This window comes from Mchenga conophoros, linkage group LG18 (assembly GCF_057382185.1).
Source record: "Mchenga conophoros isolate Kocher_MC1m ecotype Shallow Benthic linkage group LG18, M_conophoros_male_GT1.1, whole genome shotgun sequence".
Classification (NCBI taxonomy): Eukaryota; Metazoa; Chordata; class Actinopteri; order Cichliformes; family Cichlidae; genus Mchenga; species Mchenga conophoros.
Window position 1 is genome coordinate 11205323 of NC_140543.1, and position 18466 is coordinate 11223788.

At 40.5% G+C, this 18466-nt stretch overlaps 2 protein-coding genes across 5 annotated transcripts; one reads left to right on the plus strand and one right to left on the minus strand.

Moving 5' to 3' along the window:
- Positions 1-794: 794 nt before the first annotated feature.
- On the minus strand, positions 795-8100 carry slc25a24l (solute carrier family 25 member 24, like). 4 transcript variants are annotated; one of them, XM_085255671.1, is made up of 12 exons: positions 7916-8100; positions 6510-6633; positions 6258-6371; positions 6049-6175; positions 5574-5661; positions 5114-5225; positions 4860-5018; positions 3921-4058; positions 3726-3836; positions 1578-1745; positions 1364-1502; positions 795-1269 (listed from the first exon to the last, which is right to left on the minus strand). In XM_085255671.1, the coding sequence occupies exons 3-12, from the start codon at positions 6297-6299 to the stop codon at positions 1082-1084; spliced, it is 1272 nt and encodes a 423-aa protein (XP_085111797.1). In that variant the 5' UTR covers positions 6300-6371; positions 6510-6633; positions 7916-8100; the 3' UTR covers positions 795-1081. The 4 variants fall into 4 exon arrangements, with proteins under 4 accessions (XP_085111797.1, XP_085111796.1, XP_085111794.1 ...); XM_085255670.1 differs by having other exon boundaries at positions 6510-7398; positions 7704-8100; XM_085255668.1 differs by having other exon boundaries at positions 6258-7398; positions 7704-8100.
- Positions 8101-9183: 1083 nt separating this feature from the next.
- dnajb4 (DnaJ heat shock protein family (Hsp40) member B4) lies at positions 9184-15417 on the plus strand. Its single transcript, XM_085254893.1, has 3 exons — positions 9184-9676; positions 11760-12340; positions 14422-15417. Exons 1-3 carry the CDS (start codon positions 9466-9468, stop codon positions 14650-14652), a joined length of 1023 nt encoding a protein of 340 aa, XP_085111019.1. The 5' UTR covers positions 9184-9465; the 3' UTR covers positions 14653-15417.
- Positions 15418-18466: the final 3049 nt, after the last annotated feature.

Sequence of the window (18466 nt, forward strand, 5' to 3'; positions counted from 1 at the left end):
GATAAAATGTCCCATGGAGTTTGTTGGTCACGTCGAAATCTTATAACCTGAGTGCGATGGATCAAAACTTCACTGTGCTCATCTTTTTTTTTGTGACATATGAAATTTTATTTTATATATTAGCATTGTTGTTGGTGAGTATATTGTTTGCTCTGTGTGGCTTTACTATTTCCCTCAATAAGGATGATCTCACAAAGAATTCACTTGGCCTATGTGACCCTTAATGACTCACACGATCAAGGCATGGATCAGCGACTCTCAACGACCACTTCAGCGTGACAACGGCACTACGGGTTAAATATTTGAGACTGACTTTTAGAGCTGAAGAGTCCTTTCAGGTAAATGTCTTCAAAACCTGAAAAAGATTTATTCCAGAAGACTTTCACTCCTAAATCTTTATTTTAAACATGACATTAAATCTGTTACTCCTGAGATTCACACACTTAAATTGAAAATGATCACTTTTGTAAATGTATAGAAATGTAGATATCTCATTATCCCCATCGCTACCATCCTCCTCTGTCACACCAACCCTAAGCAGGTCCTTCACTACATCACTGAATTTTCTCTCTAGCCTTTCTCTTTTCCTCCATCCTCCTCTCTCGCTGCTTCCTAACATGCCTTCCCCATCGCCTCTTCCTTTGTCTTTTCCCAACAGTAGCAGTTTCTATCAGCATGTTTTTGGCCAGCAGGACCAGAGGTGATCGTTGTTAACCCTGGCCCCAGTGCGACCTCCCCCATTCATCCAGGCTCAGCACTGACACTAGGGTTACAGATGAACACTATCTGATTCATGCTATGAAGTATCATTTTATTATACAGTCAACACAACAACATATTTTCTTATTTTAAAAGAGCATGTCGAGTAGCCAGCTGTTACTCTTGGTTATTACATATTTAAAGTCAGTCAGATTATGGTTCCATGCTCGTGGTCAACAGAAAATATAACAAAGCAAATCCTGCAGAGTTAACCATAACTTCGTGATTGACCTCATTTCACATCTCAGGCATTTTTTTCAGACATGTGTTTGGATAATTAACAAAAATAAAACTCACAGCTTTTGCTTTTTTTCTAATTTCCTCAAGACTCCAAGGAGGAAAAAACATTTTCAAATTTTCTAGTCAGAGTGTAGTTCATTAAGGCACACGGTATCGCCCTGACGAAGCTGGCTCCCATGCCATTATAATATCCTTTAATTCCATATCTTTCATATATCCCAATCAGTCCCGGTAATACACCCGAGGCTGGCCGTGAATCTGATCTGAAAGCTGAAGAACAAGACAAACAAACATGAGTAAAACATTCCCACATAAAAGCTTCATATGAAACTGTAAACTGTGCCGAATGAATGAGAGCCGATACCCTGCGCTTGCTGCTGAGTTCGGATCACCGCCAGCGGGTAACTGGTGATTTGTCCAGAAGCGAACGCCACAAAGCTGAAGAAAAACAGTTTGGAGTCACTGTTGTAGGTGGGATCGCTTTTTGCCCAGCTCATGATTGACTGCAATTACAAAATAAGCAATTAGCATCTTTTCAAAATAAAAGTTCACTTGATCTCTGTTGTCTTCTGGCCCACCTGATGAACAGCACACTCCACACCTGCATAGGGGATCATACAGAGGATGCTGGGCTTGAATCCTCTGTAAAAGGAAGACAAAGACTCGCTTCTATAAATGGATCGGGCACACACTGCAACACCATGGTAAGTGCCAGCCTGCTGCAGGTTCAGCCTCACCTTCAGCACCTGTAGAGAAAACAAGAGGAGAGTGAGACTGCTAAAAGAGATCCCCACTAATAAATTAAAGTGGGTCTATTAGTCTCAATTCTTGGACTCTACTAGAGCAGCTTTGAGTGATTCAACAAATTTTACATTATCATACAGTTTAGCTAATGCTGAACTTTGGTGAAGCCTGTCAGTTCATCTATTGTCTGAAACAAGACTCCTTAATTCCTCAGCCTCTAAACCAGCTTTCTTCAGGTTTGCTTTGAGTAGCAGTGGGGCTTCACAGCCACAGAGATCACAACCTTTTTTCCTCACCTAATTCTCCAGTCACATGTTTCCATTGTATAACTATTCTCCAAACACTTGTCTGGCAGTAAATTTTTGCTTTTGCTTGTTTCCTACCTCATGTTTTTTTCTTTTGGTTCCTTATGGTTGCTACGTAAAATGCATATTCCCCAACTGGCAACTGGTTGCTGGCTCAAAACCCTCGTTGTGATTGCTTTGGTCATTAACAGGTTCAAATGGAACATGCAAACTTGTTTGCAGACACTGGCCACTTACTCTGTGAGTTTAAGCGGCACTTTAAAAAGTGCAGCTCAAACCAGAAACAGAGAATATTCACCATTAAAAGGAAAGCTGTGCCTTATTGCTGCAACAAACATATCTCAAAAAGCACACATTTTACATTAAAAGGGAACAGTTTCCCTTCTTAAAAAACTTCACCACTTAGAGAGTAGTTTGCAACTGTTTGGAGACAATTCAGGATCTTCTTGTGATACAAACAATTGCAAGGAGTTTTTCAGTGCAGCATTGTGTAACTGTTTGCAAACATTTACTCACTATGGATGGCTAGCAGCCTCCACTAACCACTCTCCAACGGCTGCAGAAGAAATGCTTTTTCCTAGCAACTGGTTGCTGACTGGTCTCTAGGCATGACTGGAGCCCTAACCTGCCATGTTGGTAATAATTTGGGGATTTTGGGCTTTTACATTTCTGTTAACTAGACTTCTACAGGGGAAAAAAAGTTTATGTAGCACATAGTAATTCAGAAAAGATACATGTCCTGAAATAAGAGGGGATATGAATATATACCATTTTACCCATTTGCTGTGCTATCAACTGTTTATGATTCAGAATACCTGCTGTATAATTCATCAAACTCAAGATGACCTCATGCTCAAAACACCAGAAAACCAGAAAGATTAAAATATGTAGTGAAATACAAAGAGAAAGGTTAGTAGTTAGAGGAACAGGGGTTTGCTGTCGACCGTGCATCTTTTTTGTATTTATTCACGTGCTCTGTGTGGGATGGGAGGAAGAGTTTGTGCATTTTGGTTTTATGATGCTCGTTTGTTTTTGTTTTTAATAAAAAAAAAAAAATGCATTTATTGTTGATAAGATGGTGTTGACATGATGTTGATATCATCAGTGGTAACATTTTTGCTTGTATTTGGGCTGCTGACTGTGGAGGGGTTATTTGAGACTTTAGTGTGACGAACGCAAACAAAGGAGAGCCTCTAAAAATATCAGAGCACGCTGGCCTCAGTACAGAATGTTAGTTTAATGTTGTTATAGCATAAAGGGGAAAAACTGAGTTGAATAACACAGTATCCTCCAGTTTCTCATAATGTAAGAAGCAAAAGCTCAGTTTTAGTATTTTCCTCACCTGTTTACTCCACATTGCCGTGGCGATTTATCAGCCTCAAAGTAATACAGAATACAGTTATTCACGGCCATGAGATTACAGATGAAGATCACTGTTTCCCAGCATCTAAAGTATTTGTGTGGTTGTTCACGCACTTCCTCATGGTGATTGTTTAATATTAATATTGGAACATGTGTTGTTCTCTTTGGAGATACTGTAGAGACTGACTCATTTGTTTATGATAATAAAAAGGCTTTATAATGAGTCTAACAATGACATAGTAACAATTAAAACAGTCAGTGATCTGCACTTCAGGACAGAAATGTTAAAGTACTCAGATCTGCCACTGATCTGACCTCTAAGGGGTAGAAGACAGCGTGAGCCACAGCTCCAGAGATGCAGCCCAACCCGAAACGCTGCTGCACTGTCAGAGTCTGCTGGGTCCTGTTTTGGGTGTAGACCTTCATCTAAACGGAGCAGAGGACATCTGAGTGTGCTAATCAATCGGAAAAAAATAAACTGTACACCAACAGCTCAATGCTCAGCCTCACCTGGGCGTAGATAAGACACTGAAGTGTCGACTGTGGCGTTCCTTTCAGCACGTTGACAGCATTGCCTTGCCACATTGACCGCAAACCACCTCCTCTCATCTCCTGAAAACCCTGGGAGAAGGCCTTGGATCCATACACCTATTGTGGAGACAGGAAGTCATTTTCAGTGAGGTGCAGGTGTGCAGTGATGTGGAACAGTCACAACAGCAACACTTTTAGGATAAATATAGGTACATAAAGTTAAAAGCAAGATAAAAGCAACAGTTTGAATGCAGGTCATAAAAATAAGGCAGGCAAGCTGATAACAGACTGTTTTTAGAGCCAGAGATACTAATGTAAAACTAGGCCGGGCTCACAGCTAAAACGAAACATCCATCCATCGTCTTCTGCTTACCCATATCAGCGCCACAGGGGAGCTGGAACCCAAAAATTTACATTATCTTAAAATGCTAAATAGCTTTAATGTTTTTTTCTGTCTCTCTTTGTTAGCCCTGTGACAGACTGGTAACCTGTCTGTGGTGTACATCTAGGATAAGCTCCAGCTCTCCTGCAACCTTGATAAGCAGTTAAGAAAATGGATGGATGGACAAAAGAAGCATATTTGCTTATTAATCTATACTGTGATACGATGTTAAAACATGAGTGGCTCTTTTACAAAATGATTCAAACCTTTATTTAAGCATTTCTTAGAGCCATTTCTTTGCAGCAGGAACAGCTTTGACTCTACAGGCTTTGTGCACCTGGGCTTTGGTAGTTTATCTAATTCTTCCTGACAGAATTTGCGAGTCTTCCAGGGCCACATAATAGTTACGCTGAGTGATGTAGTCAGAAACTCTGTAAAACCGCTGAGCTTGAATAATTATTACATAATTTGTGTGATGTTTCTGAAACATTTTCCTTTTCCTTTTGTCTGCAGTGCCTTGTGATAGTGGAGCTGACCTGAAGTTGTGTTTTAAGGCGGTCTATGGGTGCCGTCATGGTCCGGGACACAGCATCCGCCAGTCCTGCTGACATAACAAATGTCCTCCAAGCACTGAAGCCTGACGCTTCTTCAGGGAACTCAATGGGGATCCCGCGGCTCTCCCCGACATCAAACACCTGCAGGAGTACAAACAGGAGGACTTAACTGATCACCTTTTGAGGAGACATTTTAATCGCTGTGTAAATGTAAAGCATAATGGGAATGATCATACCAAACTGTGTTTCCATGAGGACACTAGCTCCCCGATGTTATCCACAGGGTTGAGGATGATGTGGTGCAAGAATTCATCCCAATCCACCGTCATCGAGTTGTCCTTATCCATCCTGATGTTGCCAAAGACAACGACACTTGTCAAGTTTCAGGAAATAAAGCTTTCACATCCCGTATTAACATCACATCATTTGTCCATTTTCAAAACAGCAAGCTGAGTAATAATCATTTATAATTCAGAGATACAACAAGTTCAGGTTAGCCAGGTAGTGAGTCCATACTGAGGGATCCTTTTAACCATTCGTTTAATCTGGCAACCCAAAATAATCACGATTATGCCTTAAATATATTTTATTTAATGCTAATTATGCTAATTATTTTAAACCTATATGCCAAGTATAAATGCATATATACTCAAAAACAATAATGAATCTATGAGGTAGTGGGCAAGAAAATCTTACATTTGTATAATTTTTTTTGCATTCGGCTTTGAAATGACCACTCCTAACTCCTTAAACAAACATATGATGTCCTCCTGGTCAATGAATCCTGATCAAAGAAGAAATGCACAAAATTACAAACAGATACTGCTCTTCCTCATAAGTGAAGTTTCTATATGATGTGCTATGGTCCCTGAAATGCTGCAGGTCTGTGTACCATAAACAGATCTTTTGTTTGCCTGCCAGCCAGTCGTGTCTGACCTTGAAAACACATTTCACCATCAACAAAATAAAAAATGTATTCAGGTTATCGAGGAAAAGTCATGTTAGAACACACTTTCTGCAGAGTTATGTTCATTATGTTCTTTAAAGGACAAAAAAGCAGGAGGCGCAGATCTTAAAAACTGATTTAAGTCCTCACATACTTCATTTTGTATCATTCATTTTTTTCCTCCAGAAATGTATCACTTATAAGGCGGTAAGACTTTCAACTCACCACAATTATTCTTATCAAGGTCATGAAAGTGAATTTTCCACTTCCTCTCTCTGTCCATCATGTAGCTGAGGAACTCTTGATAATCCAGCAGGCCATCTTTGTCTCTGTCATAAGACTCGACGATACTCTACAAGAAACAAAAACAGCTCTCTCAATAGCAGGTTTAAAAAAACAATAATAATACCGATGCTATTAAGAATATTTGTTACCTGGACCTTCCCATCCGCTGAGATAATACCATGCTTCCTCATTTCGTCTTGTAGCTCCGCCACAGAAACGAATCCATCCTCATTTTGGTCCAGTTTACTAAATAATCCACGAAACTGATCCATGGTTCATGCAGAAAAGCAGTAAAATTTTCCAGATGCAAACAGAAAAAACCTTTAAAACCTTTTATTCGTTGCAGGACCTTTTAAAGGAGATTTTAAAACATTCATTCATTATCACCAGAGATGATTGACCTGCAGCTCTGCAGAGGCGCTGACTCACTGGCAGAGAGAGAGCTTCTATCAGCGGTTTTTGTAAAACTCACTTCCTCTAAGGAACACCAGGGGGCGCTGTGGCTGCAGGAGAGGCCACCTTCATCTGGAATAGACACAGTGGCCTCGAACCTGTGATCTTCTGCGTGCTATTTATACAAAATGTATTATTTATTTATTTTTTTAAAAGGAGACACATCTTGCAGATAAAGGAAACTGCTGACATCAAGAATTCCAACCAGTGGCTAGAAAAAGCTGACCTCGAGCACAGCACAGAGGCTCTGATCACAACAGCGAGCCTCAAAGCACCAGATGCCTAAAAGCAATCGTCTGCCACACTCGATAGGACCCAAGATGCAAGCAATGCAAAGGTCCCACTGAGACAGTCCTGCACTTAGTAGCAGCATGTAAGATGCATGCTGGCACACAGAGAAGCACTGGGTTTGGATAGTACACAGAAATGTCTCCAATTCCCAGTGGAAGACAGGTCAGCAACTGCTGTCCAACCAACAACACATCCATCCAACACATTCTGTCATCCAGCTGCCAGTAAATTATTGTAAAAATTACACATTTACAGAGTCATGACAGAGAGCAGAAGACTACGGTTGTGATAGATGTGCCAGTTAAAAGGAGGAGACCAAATGCACTGAATAACTGGAGCAGATAGGAAAGGAGGAGTGGTCCCAGTGGTTACAGGAGTATTACAGGACCTGTAACCCCCAAACTGGGAGAGTGGCTCCAGCAGATTCCAGACACAATATCTGAGAGGTCTGCAGTCCAGGAAGAGCTAAGTACTAGAGGAAGACACACATACCAATCCACGGGGGCAGTCTAGCAGACTTTGGTTTCAGTGGCTCTTCTCCAGTGACTGATGGTGTAATCCATAAGATAAAAAAAGAAGAAGAAAAAAAGCCTAAACTGCTACATGTAAAAGGGAGGAAAACAACTTGAGGATAACGATGAATTGCTTGAATACGGATTTTGTGTGTTTTTGTGTGACTTTGGGAGTTTGAGTATTTCAGAGTTTGGTTAAATATAGTTTTGTGATTTTATTGTACCACGTGTTTATTGTCTTTATTTACATTTTTACCCGCATTCCTGGTTTGTTAAGATTAAAGAAAACGCCAAATGTTATAGGATAGTTAAGATACTGACATATAAGATATTTATTACCTGGGCCTTGTCATCTGATATACATACAACATTTTCCTCCAGATAAGCATGGGGAGTTTCAGAGTTTCCATTGCTTCCCATTGGCTGTCAGTTTTGTGCGATGACGTCATGGCTATAAACGACATCAAATACAGTGGCTGGTCTTTTTTCGCCTCTCACCTGGATGATGTGCAAAGGACCCGGTTTGGTGAATGACGAGTATCGCCACTTACTTTCTAGAAAAAGCCGCCAGATTCCAGTCCACAGCGTCCACTTACGCCACTCATACCGGAAAGCAGCTTTTCAAAATAAAACCAATTTATTCTCATGTAAGGCAAGTAAAAATGTTCTATAAGAAAAAAAAAGAAACTAAAATAAAAATATACACCTACAACATTCAAGGAGTTTCTTATATTTATTCTATTTCTTAATAAAATTCACCTCACATTAAACATATCTCAGTAGGTTTCTTTATGAATTTAGGTTGCTTTATGAGAAGGTGAACAGATCTGCATTTTCTCTTCTCACTGTGAGGCCTGGGGGAGGAGCTGTGGTGGCATGGAAATGTTTTGCTGCACTGTTGGGGATTTATTTAGAATTAGAGGTAACACTTAACCCACGTCAACATGCATCAATTCAGCTCAGTGGATAAAGAATCAGCATCACATAACCGGAGCTCAACAATCTGGGTCTAAACCTGGGTGAAGCTGGTTGATCTTTGTGCCTGAGAAGACCATATTAAGGGTTTCCCCTCTCTGTGACGTCATAAAGAGCCAAGAGTAGACAAAACTGTATGAAACAGAGCATTTAGAGGAGTCAGAAGTCTGAGCTTTTGGCTCATGATTGCCTGTACATAACCTCATTATTTGAAACTTTGGCCTTGTTTAATGTGAATATCCAGCATTATAGTCGTGTACATACAAGATGTTTTTAAAATGTAGAAAAACAATAAGAGTAATGAAAAACTCTACAATGAGAAGGTGTGTTTCAAATTTTGAGTGGTGCTGCATAAACAGCAGAACTGTATGCTTGGTAACACTTTCGAGATCGAATTCAAACACAATAAACATATAATAATTGATTTTCACTTCATGGGTACCGCACTGAATAGCTGTAAGAATTTATGACTTGGTTTTACAGTAAGCAGAGTGCATCTCAAAATTACAAATCGGGTATTGGTTTGACTGTAGTTTGATATTTTCGGCTCTTGGACTCCTGTCTCGTTCTTGTTTTTGTATCAGGACAAACATTTATGTGATTCGATGCCCTATTTTTCGTAAATTGTGGAGGTATACAATTTTAATTTTTTTATTATTATTATTTTTTAAATCTCCAGTCAAAAAATAATTGTCCCACCTGTTCATCTTGAAGCGTGTTTCGCAGTTTTTATTGTTTTTCTTGAAAAAAAAATTTGATACAAGACATTCTCTAATGCGTCATAATTTTGGAAGCTCAAGCTCAAGCGCACCGGAACCAGAATTATTTATTGCGTCTGACTTGACTTTGGCGCTGTGGATACAGGGGAGGGAGCCGTGTCTATTTAAAGAGGGTCATCCAGTCACGGATAAATAACAGAGGGTCCACGGCGTTGACTAACCCCCTCTAAATGGTCTTCATCCTCCACTGTGTGTCTGTCTGCGGATACTTATTGTTTATTAGTCAGCTGTGACAACCATCCGCCGACCCGCGTCAGGCCAGTCTACCTGCTCTGCTCCAGGAGCTCTAGCCCCCTTTTTATTTGTTAATTTATTATTTTTCTTATAGGGGGATAAGTGGGTTAAAAATGGGCAAAGATTACTATAAAACGCTGGGTATCTCTAAAGGAGCCACGGATGAGGATATAAAAAAAGCTTACAAAAAACAGGCGCTGAAATGGCATCCGGACAAAAACAAGTCTGCAGCCGCCGAGGAGAAATTTAAGGAAATCGCCGAAGCATATGAAGTCCTCAGTGATCCGAAGAAAAGGGAAATTTATGATCAGTATGGAGAGGAAGGTAACGTATATTTTTTTTAATTACACGCTATTGTGTGTTTCGGGTTAAAACACCGTTATGAACGCGCTGTGAAGCTGGATGGCTGCATGTAAAACACAACTGGCTTCAATTCAAGTCGCACACTGTAACCAGCACAGCAGCAGGCCCACAGCACAGCTGTTCGGCAGATCATCTGCATACATTTCTGTGCATTTTATCATGAGGCTCAGTCCATATGTGGCACGGCACTTACAGTAATAAGCTCCAATTTTAAGAGAAACCGGGGGTAATATCGATTCACACCAACAGCCATTCTGTACAAAATGTTACAGTAGCAGAGGTACATGCAGCTACATGGAGATTTTCAGTCCAGACTGCTATTTTCGGGATCTTTGGTTGGTGTGAGGAAGGAAAAATAGACCATCCATCATCTCCACAACCACATATTTAAAATTTATGGAGGCATATTATGATTTTTACAATTTTACTCACACCAAAACATTTTTCTCCTCTTAATGTAACTGGATACACGAGGAACCTTTCTCAGAAATGCACAGTTTAAGGCACGGGAAGTGTAAAGCAAGAAAATGCATGCAGGAAAAAGGTAAAATGACATCATGAGCATGGAAATTTGAACCATATGGCTTCTGTAAGAGCTCCCTCAAACCATGCAAACAATTCCCTGAGTTGGGAGTTGATCTCAATCAAAAATCCGCTGATTACTGGTGGTGAGATCCATTTATAAGAGTAAAAGGGAAAACCAAACAAATTTTCCAGTTTTGTAACAGGGGACACGCTCTTATATGTGATACCTCTACCAGAAAGCGTATCCCATCATGTCCACAAAGGTGGCGTGGTTCAACTTTAGCAGTTGTACTCAGTTTGGCCCTGTGATGGAGATACATGAAAAACTTTTACCTGAACAGTTTGAGAAGGAAGCGATGTAAAGAAAGAATGAGCATAACATGGCTCCATCACAGAATCTAACTGCAGCATTACAATTACCCTCTACATGAGTCATCTCCTCTAATATCTCAAATATATCTTTCCTGATATTGATATTAAAAATACTTTGTAAGACTCAGAATTTGTCCATCTATGTCTGAAGTGGCTTGACTTCTCAGCATTTTATGTCATTTTCTTGCACTAATCCAATTTTCCTTCTCGTGACACCAGTACTATCCCCTCCACTCAGAGTACCAACCAGTATCAGCTGCTAGTTGAATAACAGCCACAGTCTGGTGTTGCCATGTTGGCATTTTTCCCACATCATGTTTCTCCAGTGCAACAATATTATTGTTGTGATGTCATAGCTTTGAGACTGGCGAAGGAGACTGGAAAACTTTGATAATGGAAGAATTTGTACTTCAGGACTTTCTGCCAGAAAGCCTTTGTTTGTTAACCTAACCCTGAACATGACAATGTAGAAACTGTGACTGAACTGTGACTGAAAAATAGTAATGATTTAAATTTAAAAAATTTTTAAAAAAAGGCTAAAAACAATGCTATTTACACTGACTTTTTGGTTCGGGGTAGTAAGTAGCACTGCTAGTCCTCACCATCAAAAGGAGGCAGCTGAGCTGGTTGGGGGATCTGACTAGGATGCCTCCTGGCCACCTCCCCAGTGAGGTCCTGCTGAGAGGAGGCCCAGGGGCAGATCCAGGAAATGCGCTCTCAGCTGGCTTGGGAATTTCTCACCAGAAGAACTGGAAGAGGTGTTTGAGAACAGGGAGTCTCTCTGACACTTTCCCCTCCCTCATCTGATGTCCCAAAGTTTTTCCCTTAAGGAAAACTTTCTTTACTCCCATATTTTTCTGTTTTTATTTTGGAATGATGGTTGAGGAACATCATTAATAAGATGTAGGTAATCTCTGAGGTAATGTGGCATTTTAACACTTAAAAACCACAGTACTCACTCAAGAATGATGTAAAGTGTGAAATAAAGAAACTGGGACCATCGTGGTTTGATGTTTTAGCTCTAAGATCATTCAGCAGAACTCTGATAAACTGGGCTGTACTTTGAAGTCAGAGTTTATCAGTCATGCTGTAAGTGCTCTCGCTGAGCTGAGCACTCATGTCATTAATCATTTCTGTTGCCCAAAAGGTCTCAAGGGAGGAAGTGGGCCCGCTGGTGACGGACAAGGCACCACTTTCACCTACACCTTCCATGGAGACCCTCACGCCACCTTCGCCACTTTCTTCGGAGGCTCCAACCCCTTCGAGATGTTCTTCGGACGTAAAGCGAACGGGCGAGACGACGAGGACATGGAGGTGGACGGAAACGACCCCTTCGGCTCCTTCACCAGCTTCAACCTGAACGGCTTCCCCCGTGACGGCCACGTGGGCCTCGGGGGGCAGCAGCGGCGGAAGCAGGACCCGCCCATCATCCACGAACTGAGGGTCACCCTGGAGGAGGTGTTCCACGGCTGCACCAAGAGGATGAAAATCTCCCGCAAAAGGCTAAATCCAGATGGCAGGACCATGCGCACTGAGGATAAGATTCTCACTATCGAGATTAAGCGGGGCTGGAAGGAGGGAACCAAGATCACGTTCCCCCGGGAGGGAGACGAGTCTCCAAATACTATTCCCGCTGACATTGTTTTCGTCATCAAGGACAAACCACACCCCCACTTTAGGCGGGAGGGCTCCAACATTGTGTATCCAGTGCGTGTGAGCTTACGACAGGTGAGGCCTTTTCTATTTTGGCACCTGCTTTGTCTGAGTGTAGAGGTATTAATAGAGTCTGATAGATGAATAAGTCACACACAGAACAAGTTCATATTTAGCTGTGAGTGCAGCTTTAATGCTCTGCAGCTTAAACGCTGGTCACAATCAATAAACTGTAGGTACTCTGCTTCAGCTGTTTCCCTGGAAAGCACGGGCTTAAATGAATCAGTATAGTACCAGACCAAACTCACACACACACACCTTGAATGCACACTTATGTAATCTCATCGGCGCAGAGAAGTAGGAGCTGTATCGCAGGGAGAGCGGAGAGGCGACGGCCACCCACGTGCACACGGTGCAAGATGTACTTACTTATGTGGTTCCTCCCCCTCAGCACACAGTGAGAGATATAACCTCCACATCTCTGAATTTATGACCACTACCAGCAGATCAGCTGTGCATGCTATAATTAAGCTGCCTTTCAATCAGTTTCCAATCACAATGAGACTCTTGTTAAGAAGAAAATGTGGGCAACTATGACCCAATTAAAAATAAAAAAGCACACAGACAGAATGATACCTGAAGCCATTTAGTCTTTCAACATGGAAATTATGACCACCTGTAATCACTTGATGCTGATCAAACTTCCTTCTCTTGATGAAGACTAATCCGGAGAGTTCAAGTGGTTCAGGGCTCTGAAAATAGCCTTTAAGATTGTTTTGTGGAAGCAGAATTAAACTAAATTTTAAAGTCTGTTGAAGATTAATCAGAAATCTAAAAGACAGATGTAGGTTCTATCTTGGATAATATGCTATAGTGCCTTAAACCTGCATTCTTGCTGATGACCAGCAGGGGGAGACTCCTCTAGTTGCAATGAAAGAAGTCAGGCTGTATAAAAATCTGTGGGGAAATGATCCTTCTTCTTACTTGATTCATGATCTCTTTGAACAGTTTCCTGGTAAGCTTATGTTCTCAGTTTCAAGTTGGATCTCACATTGAATGCAACATGTTGTTTGTTTTGTCAGTTATGCTCCTCGTTAGTGTCAGGAAGGAAAACCAAGCTGAGGATACTTTAGGTTTGAAAAGCTGCTGCCGGTCACACCCGGCTTCAACGCTAAGATGGCATCAGCTCGAGGCTCCAAAACAAACACTCGAAAATATTAAGTTGATATCATGTTAAAAAAATATACAGTTTAGTTAATATGGTCACATTGTACTGGTAGCAGATGTTAGACTTGAGGAGCTTTTGTTTAACAGCTCATCTCTTTTCACTCTGGGTGTATTTGCTCTTTTTGTCTGCTTTTGTGCAGCTTTGGTTGCAGAATCTCTCTCTCGATCCACCTACGCTCGTGTTTTGAGTTAGATTAGATAGAACGGTAAAGTATTTGATTAATAGCTCTAGTGTAATGTGAGATTCTACGCATGTATCGCAAAGTAAGCACGGCTTTATCTGATCAGATAAAGCTGCAGTTAAATTGCTTTTTCTTTTACTTTTTAACTTGCATAACAAAGGCATGAACACATATTTTGACATTTGTTGTGTAATTATGTTTTTCCACTGACCTATACTGTGAATATTTGCATGTATCTCATGCCTCTGGTTTAGTCTGCAGAAAAGATTCAAACACAGAGAGGAAACCATTTTGGACTTTCAGGGAATTAAGGGGAAACTGTAATTATTGCTGGCATTGATAGCAGGAAAAACATATCAGATGGGCAAATAAGATAAATCCTGAAACTGTAGAGATCCAGCCAAAGGAAACACAGGGATTAAATACACACAAGCAGGGAAGGGTAATAAGAAACGGGTGAACACAATCACACAACAAGCAGGGTGGGAAAACAACAGAGCAGAGAAGAACAAACGCACGAGGATCAAACCTGTAGAATAAAGTAAGAAGGAAACTGAAAGTGGGACAAAGGAAGAGAAAACCTTTAATAATAATAATAAAATAATGATAAAAGGAACCATAGATGATGCACCGACATAGCCGGTGAGCAGATTGCTGTGTTATTTCTGCCGTTTTTGCAGTCGTCAGTGTGTGGGTTGCTGTTCTCCCGCCGATCCTCACCTTACCCTCATATTCTTGTCTTCACAGTCGCTGTGCGGATGCTCCGTCACCGTGTCGACGATAGACGGGAAGACGTGCAACATGAAGATCACGGACGTCGTCAAGCCCGGCATGAGAAAAACTGTAGCCGGACAGGGTCTCCCGTTCCCCAAAAACCCCGAGCAGAGAGGAGACCTGGTGGTGGAGTTTGATGTGAACTTTCCCGAGTCTTTGCCGACAAATGCCAGAGATGTCCTGAAACGGCATTTACCTGCTTAGGAAGAAATAAACGAGGGAGACAGAGCCACATGACACACACACACTTACACACACACATGCACAAGGACAGTTCAGACAGTTCCCAGATGGACCCCCCCTTCCCAAATGGTGAATGTGCAATTTCTATTTTTGAGCTATGTGGTGTTTTTATAAATGCCATGCATGCTGCCAAGTTGATACAAGTGCGAGCGATATCTGAACGTGCACATTTCATGTTTGTGGGCCTTTGCCACTTTTTCGTTAGTTGGAAATGTTTTGGTGTGAATGAGTCTACAGCTGCAAAAGCAAAAAACAAACTTTAGTGTCAAACAGCTCGTTGTCTTACTTTAGACTCGTCAGGCTTCACGTTTGCTTTGCCGCGAGCAGTGAACTTTGATTTGGAGGTTCTTTGGAGGTGGTCGAATGAACTCAGCAGGTGCAATGTGTGCATTTTAGAAACTTACCTGTGAAAATACCTTGACTTGAATTTTAAAATAAATATTTACACACAAACTGACTCGAGCTGTTTCAGCCACGGAGAGGCTCAGAAACGCGTCCTCCTCCGGGATATAAACAGTCATCGCTTTAAAAAGACAAAAAAAAAAAAGTTAATACCGCTTAGGATTATTTATAGTCTGTGTAGCATTATTATTACACAACATGGGTTCTTTGCAGCCCAGGGGGGAATGAAATGAACCTATATTTTGATAGTCAAATGTGAATAATTTGCTGTTGTAAAAAATGTTTCTGATGTGCGAAATTAAAATTAAAAATACCTTGACTGAAGTTAATGTGTAAAGTTACTCACAGTACAAATATGAATGTGTAATTATAGCTGTCTGTTAGCTCCCCTGCTGCTGACGCATGCAGGAGAGCTGACATTTTCCCACCAGGGGACGCCACATCTTTATGACTCAGGGGCCCACAGCCAGGATGGTCTGTGTTAGCGCCAGATTTGCTGCAGTTTAGTCATTTTCACTAAATTTCCCATTTTTATTTAGTTTTACATCAGTGATTTTTATTGATTTTAACTCAGTGAGTTTAGTGTCTGTTTCAGTGCTACTTTTACTGGTTTGGGTAATATCAGGAGTTCAGAAGAGCATAACAATAAATAGACATATATAAAAAAAAAACCCTCAAACTGGCTGTGTTGGCAGATAATAATATCCTGCTATTAAACTATAATTATCTATCTATCTACACATAGAAGCAGTGAATGATGAAGACTACGATGAACTTAGATTTTGGGGGAATGACTTACCCAGAGTGATAGGTAACAACAGTTGCTTCTCTAAAATTACTGCAGGTATCTTTCCTCCTTGGCATTGTGTTAATGCACATGTGAAAACTGCCAAAACTTCAGCTTTGTCACAGATACTGATTGAATTGATCAGATGGATTTAGTGCTAGTTACCCTCTTAATTCCTATGGAAGCAGTAAGAGGATAGTTCGTTTTGCACACACTGCTTCTGCATTTTTCCTCAGTTTTTATTAAATGATTAATGACACGGTGTAATATGTCAATGTTGTTCATCCAGGCTTGTATTCCCACAACTTTAAGCTTTGCTAAGGAACGACTGATTTTTGTCACGTTCTGACATATAAAAGATTGAATTTTGAATAAGGTTGTACTTTCTTTTTACATAACTTGATCCGTCCATCCATCTTAAATCGTCCATCAGCATGTGTAGAGATTCATGCAGATGATGCGTCACTATCATGCACAGAGAGTGGAGAGTAAACACACATGCTCTGGGTAGTGTGGGAGCTCACCAGCTGCCGATCCTCTCCCTTCAAAATCGCCGTAACTCTGACTAGAAATTGGCATTTGGATTTTTCAATCTAGTATCTGTGAGCATTATGTGAGTAAAAGTATGGCCTCTGAGTTAAAGGTCACGGTGTAAACCTGAAATGATGTCTCCTGGAGCTTTTACCAACCACAGTTTCCCATTTTATGTTGTTTAATGTTGCATTTTTATCCAAAGTGCAGTGAAAGACTCATCATTAAATATTTAAGCTATGGATTAAAATTCATAAATCAATATTTAGTCCCTTTAAGATTGCGCAGATTCGATAACTAACAAGTACGACTGATTTACAAAGGTCTTTACTTTTTCATTATCAGCATTTAAATTGATTCTTCAAAGCCTGTTTTAAAGAGGAGCATTCAAACAGCAACTTCATCCTCATAATTATTTATTCATTAAATAGTTCCCCCAGCGTCTGTACACCCGAGGAGCAGTTTAAACAGATGCGTGCTTCACGCTCAGCCTTCAAGTAACATGTTATTGATGACTTATAAGCAACACGCTGATGGCCGTGTCACACTTGCTGCAGTTTTTCTCAGCTTCTTTGGCTCAGTCCTTGGATGACAGTTGAAATTGTCAAAACAATATGTGAAATTCTTAAAATGTTTTGTTATTTGCGCACAACAAAAAGAGTATTTGTCTTTTCTTGTTGTTTGCACTTGCAAATGTATCAGGTTTAGGCAAGTGGCTAAGTGCAAATGTCCACATGAACAATTATCAGTGCTATTTGGTGTGTCTGGTCGAAATAGATGCTATGAATAACTTAAATCCCGAAACTATGTGAAGATTATTTAATTGTGTAAGTCACCAAATGCAGGATTGTTCCTCAAATAGTTAAAATGTGACAGGCCTCTGCATGGTTCAGTCATAAATGTGCGTATTGTAACATAAATATTCACAATTTTCTCAGTTTTTTTTTGCTCAGTTTACGTTTTCAAAATAATTTATGAAATCCTTTGAAGATTTCGGGTTTTTATGGACAATAGAAAGAGCACGTCTCCATCTTTGTTATCACTTGGACATATTTTAGGAAACATAGGTACAGTTTTTACAACTTGAACAGTTATTGGCTGCAACAGAGTTACACCCTGAAGGAGCTGCTCAGACAAACATTTATAGGGGCAACAGGCTGCCAGTGGAAGAGGAAAAGGAAATGTGGTGCTGCAGCAAAGGAAGGAAAACACAATACAGTGGTGTGAAAAAGTGATTTCTTTTTTCTTTTCTTTTCTTTTTTTTTTGCATATTTTTCACACTTACAAATGTTAATATTATACAAAGATAACCAGACAAAATGAAACATATTTAATTGATGATTTCATTTTTCAAGATTAAACAAAGTTATCCTAACCCACGTGGCCCTGTGTGAAGAAGTAGTCCCCCCCCTACACCTGATAACCGGTTGTGCCACCCTTGGCAACAAGAACTGCAGTCTTGTGTTTGTAGTAACTGGCAAAACCTTCACGTCACTCTGGAGAAATTTCTTCTTTGCAGAATTTGTTGTAATTCAGCCACGCTGGGGGGGTTTTCAAGCATGAACAGCCTTCGAGTTTCAGATCATTGTCCTAGTGCAAGTCTGCTTGAGCTTTAGGGCACAAACTGATGGTTGGACATTCTCTTTGAGGATTTTCCAGTAGAGGGCAGCATTTGTGGTTCCATCATTTACAAGAAGTCATTCAGGTCCTGAGGCAGCAGAGCAGCCCCCGACCATCACGCTACCACCACCATGTCTGACTGTTGGTGCGATGTTCTTTGTATGAAACACTGCATTAGCATTATACCAGATGTAATGAGACCCAACGCTTCTAAAAAGTTCAGCTTTTGTCTTGTCAGTCCACAGAGTGTTTTCCCAAAAGTCTTAAGGATCATCAAGATTTTTTTTTTTTTGGTAAATATTAGAGATGGCACGATACCGCTTTTTTATGTCCGATACCGATACCGATATCATAAATTTGGATATCTGCCGATACCGATATGAATCCGATATAGTGTGTTTTTTAATCAATAAAACTGTTTTTTTAATATCTTGC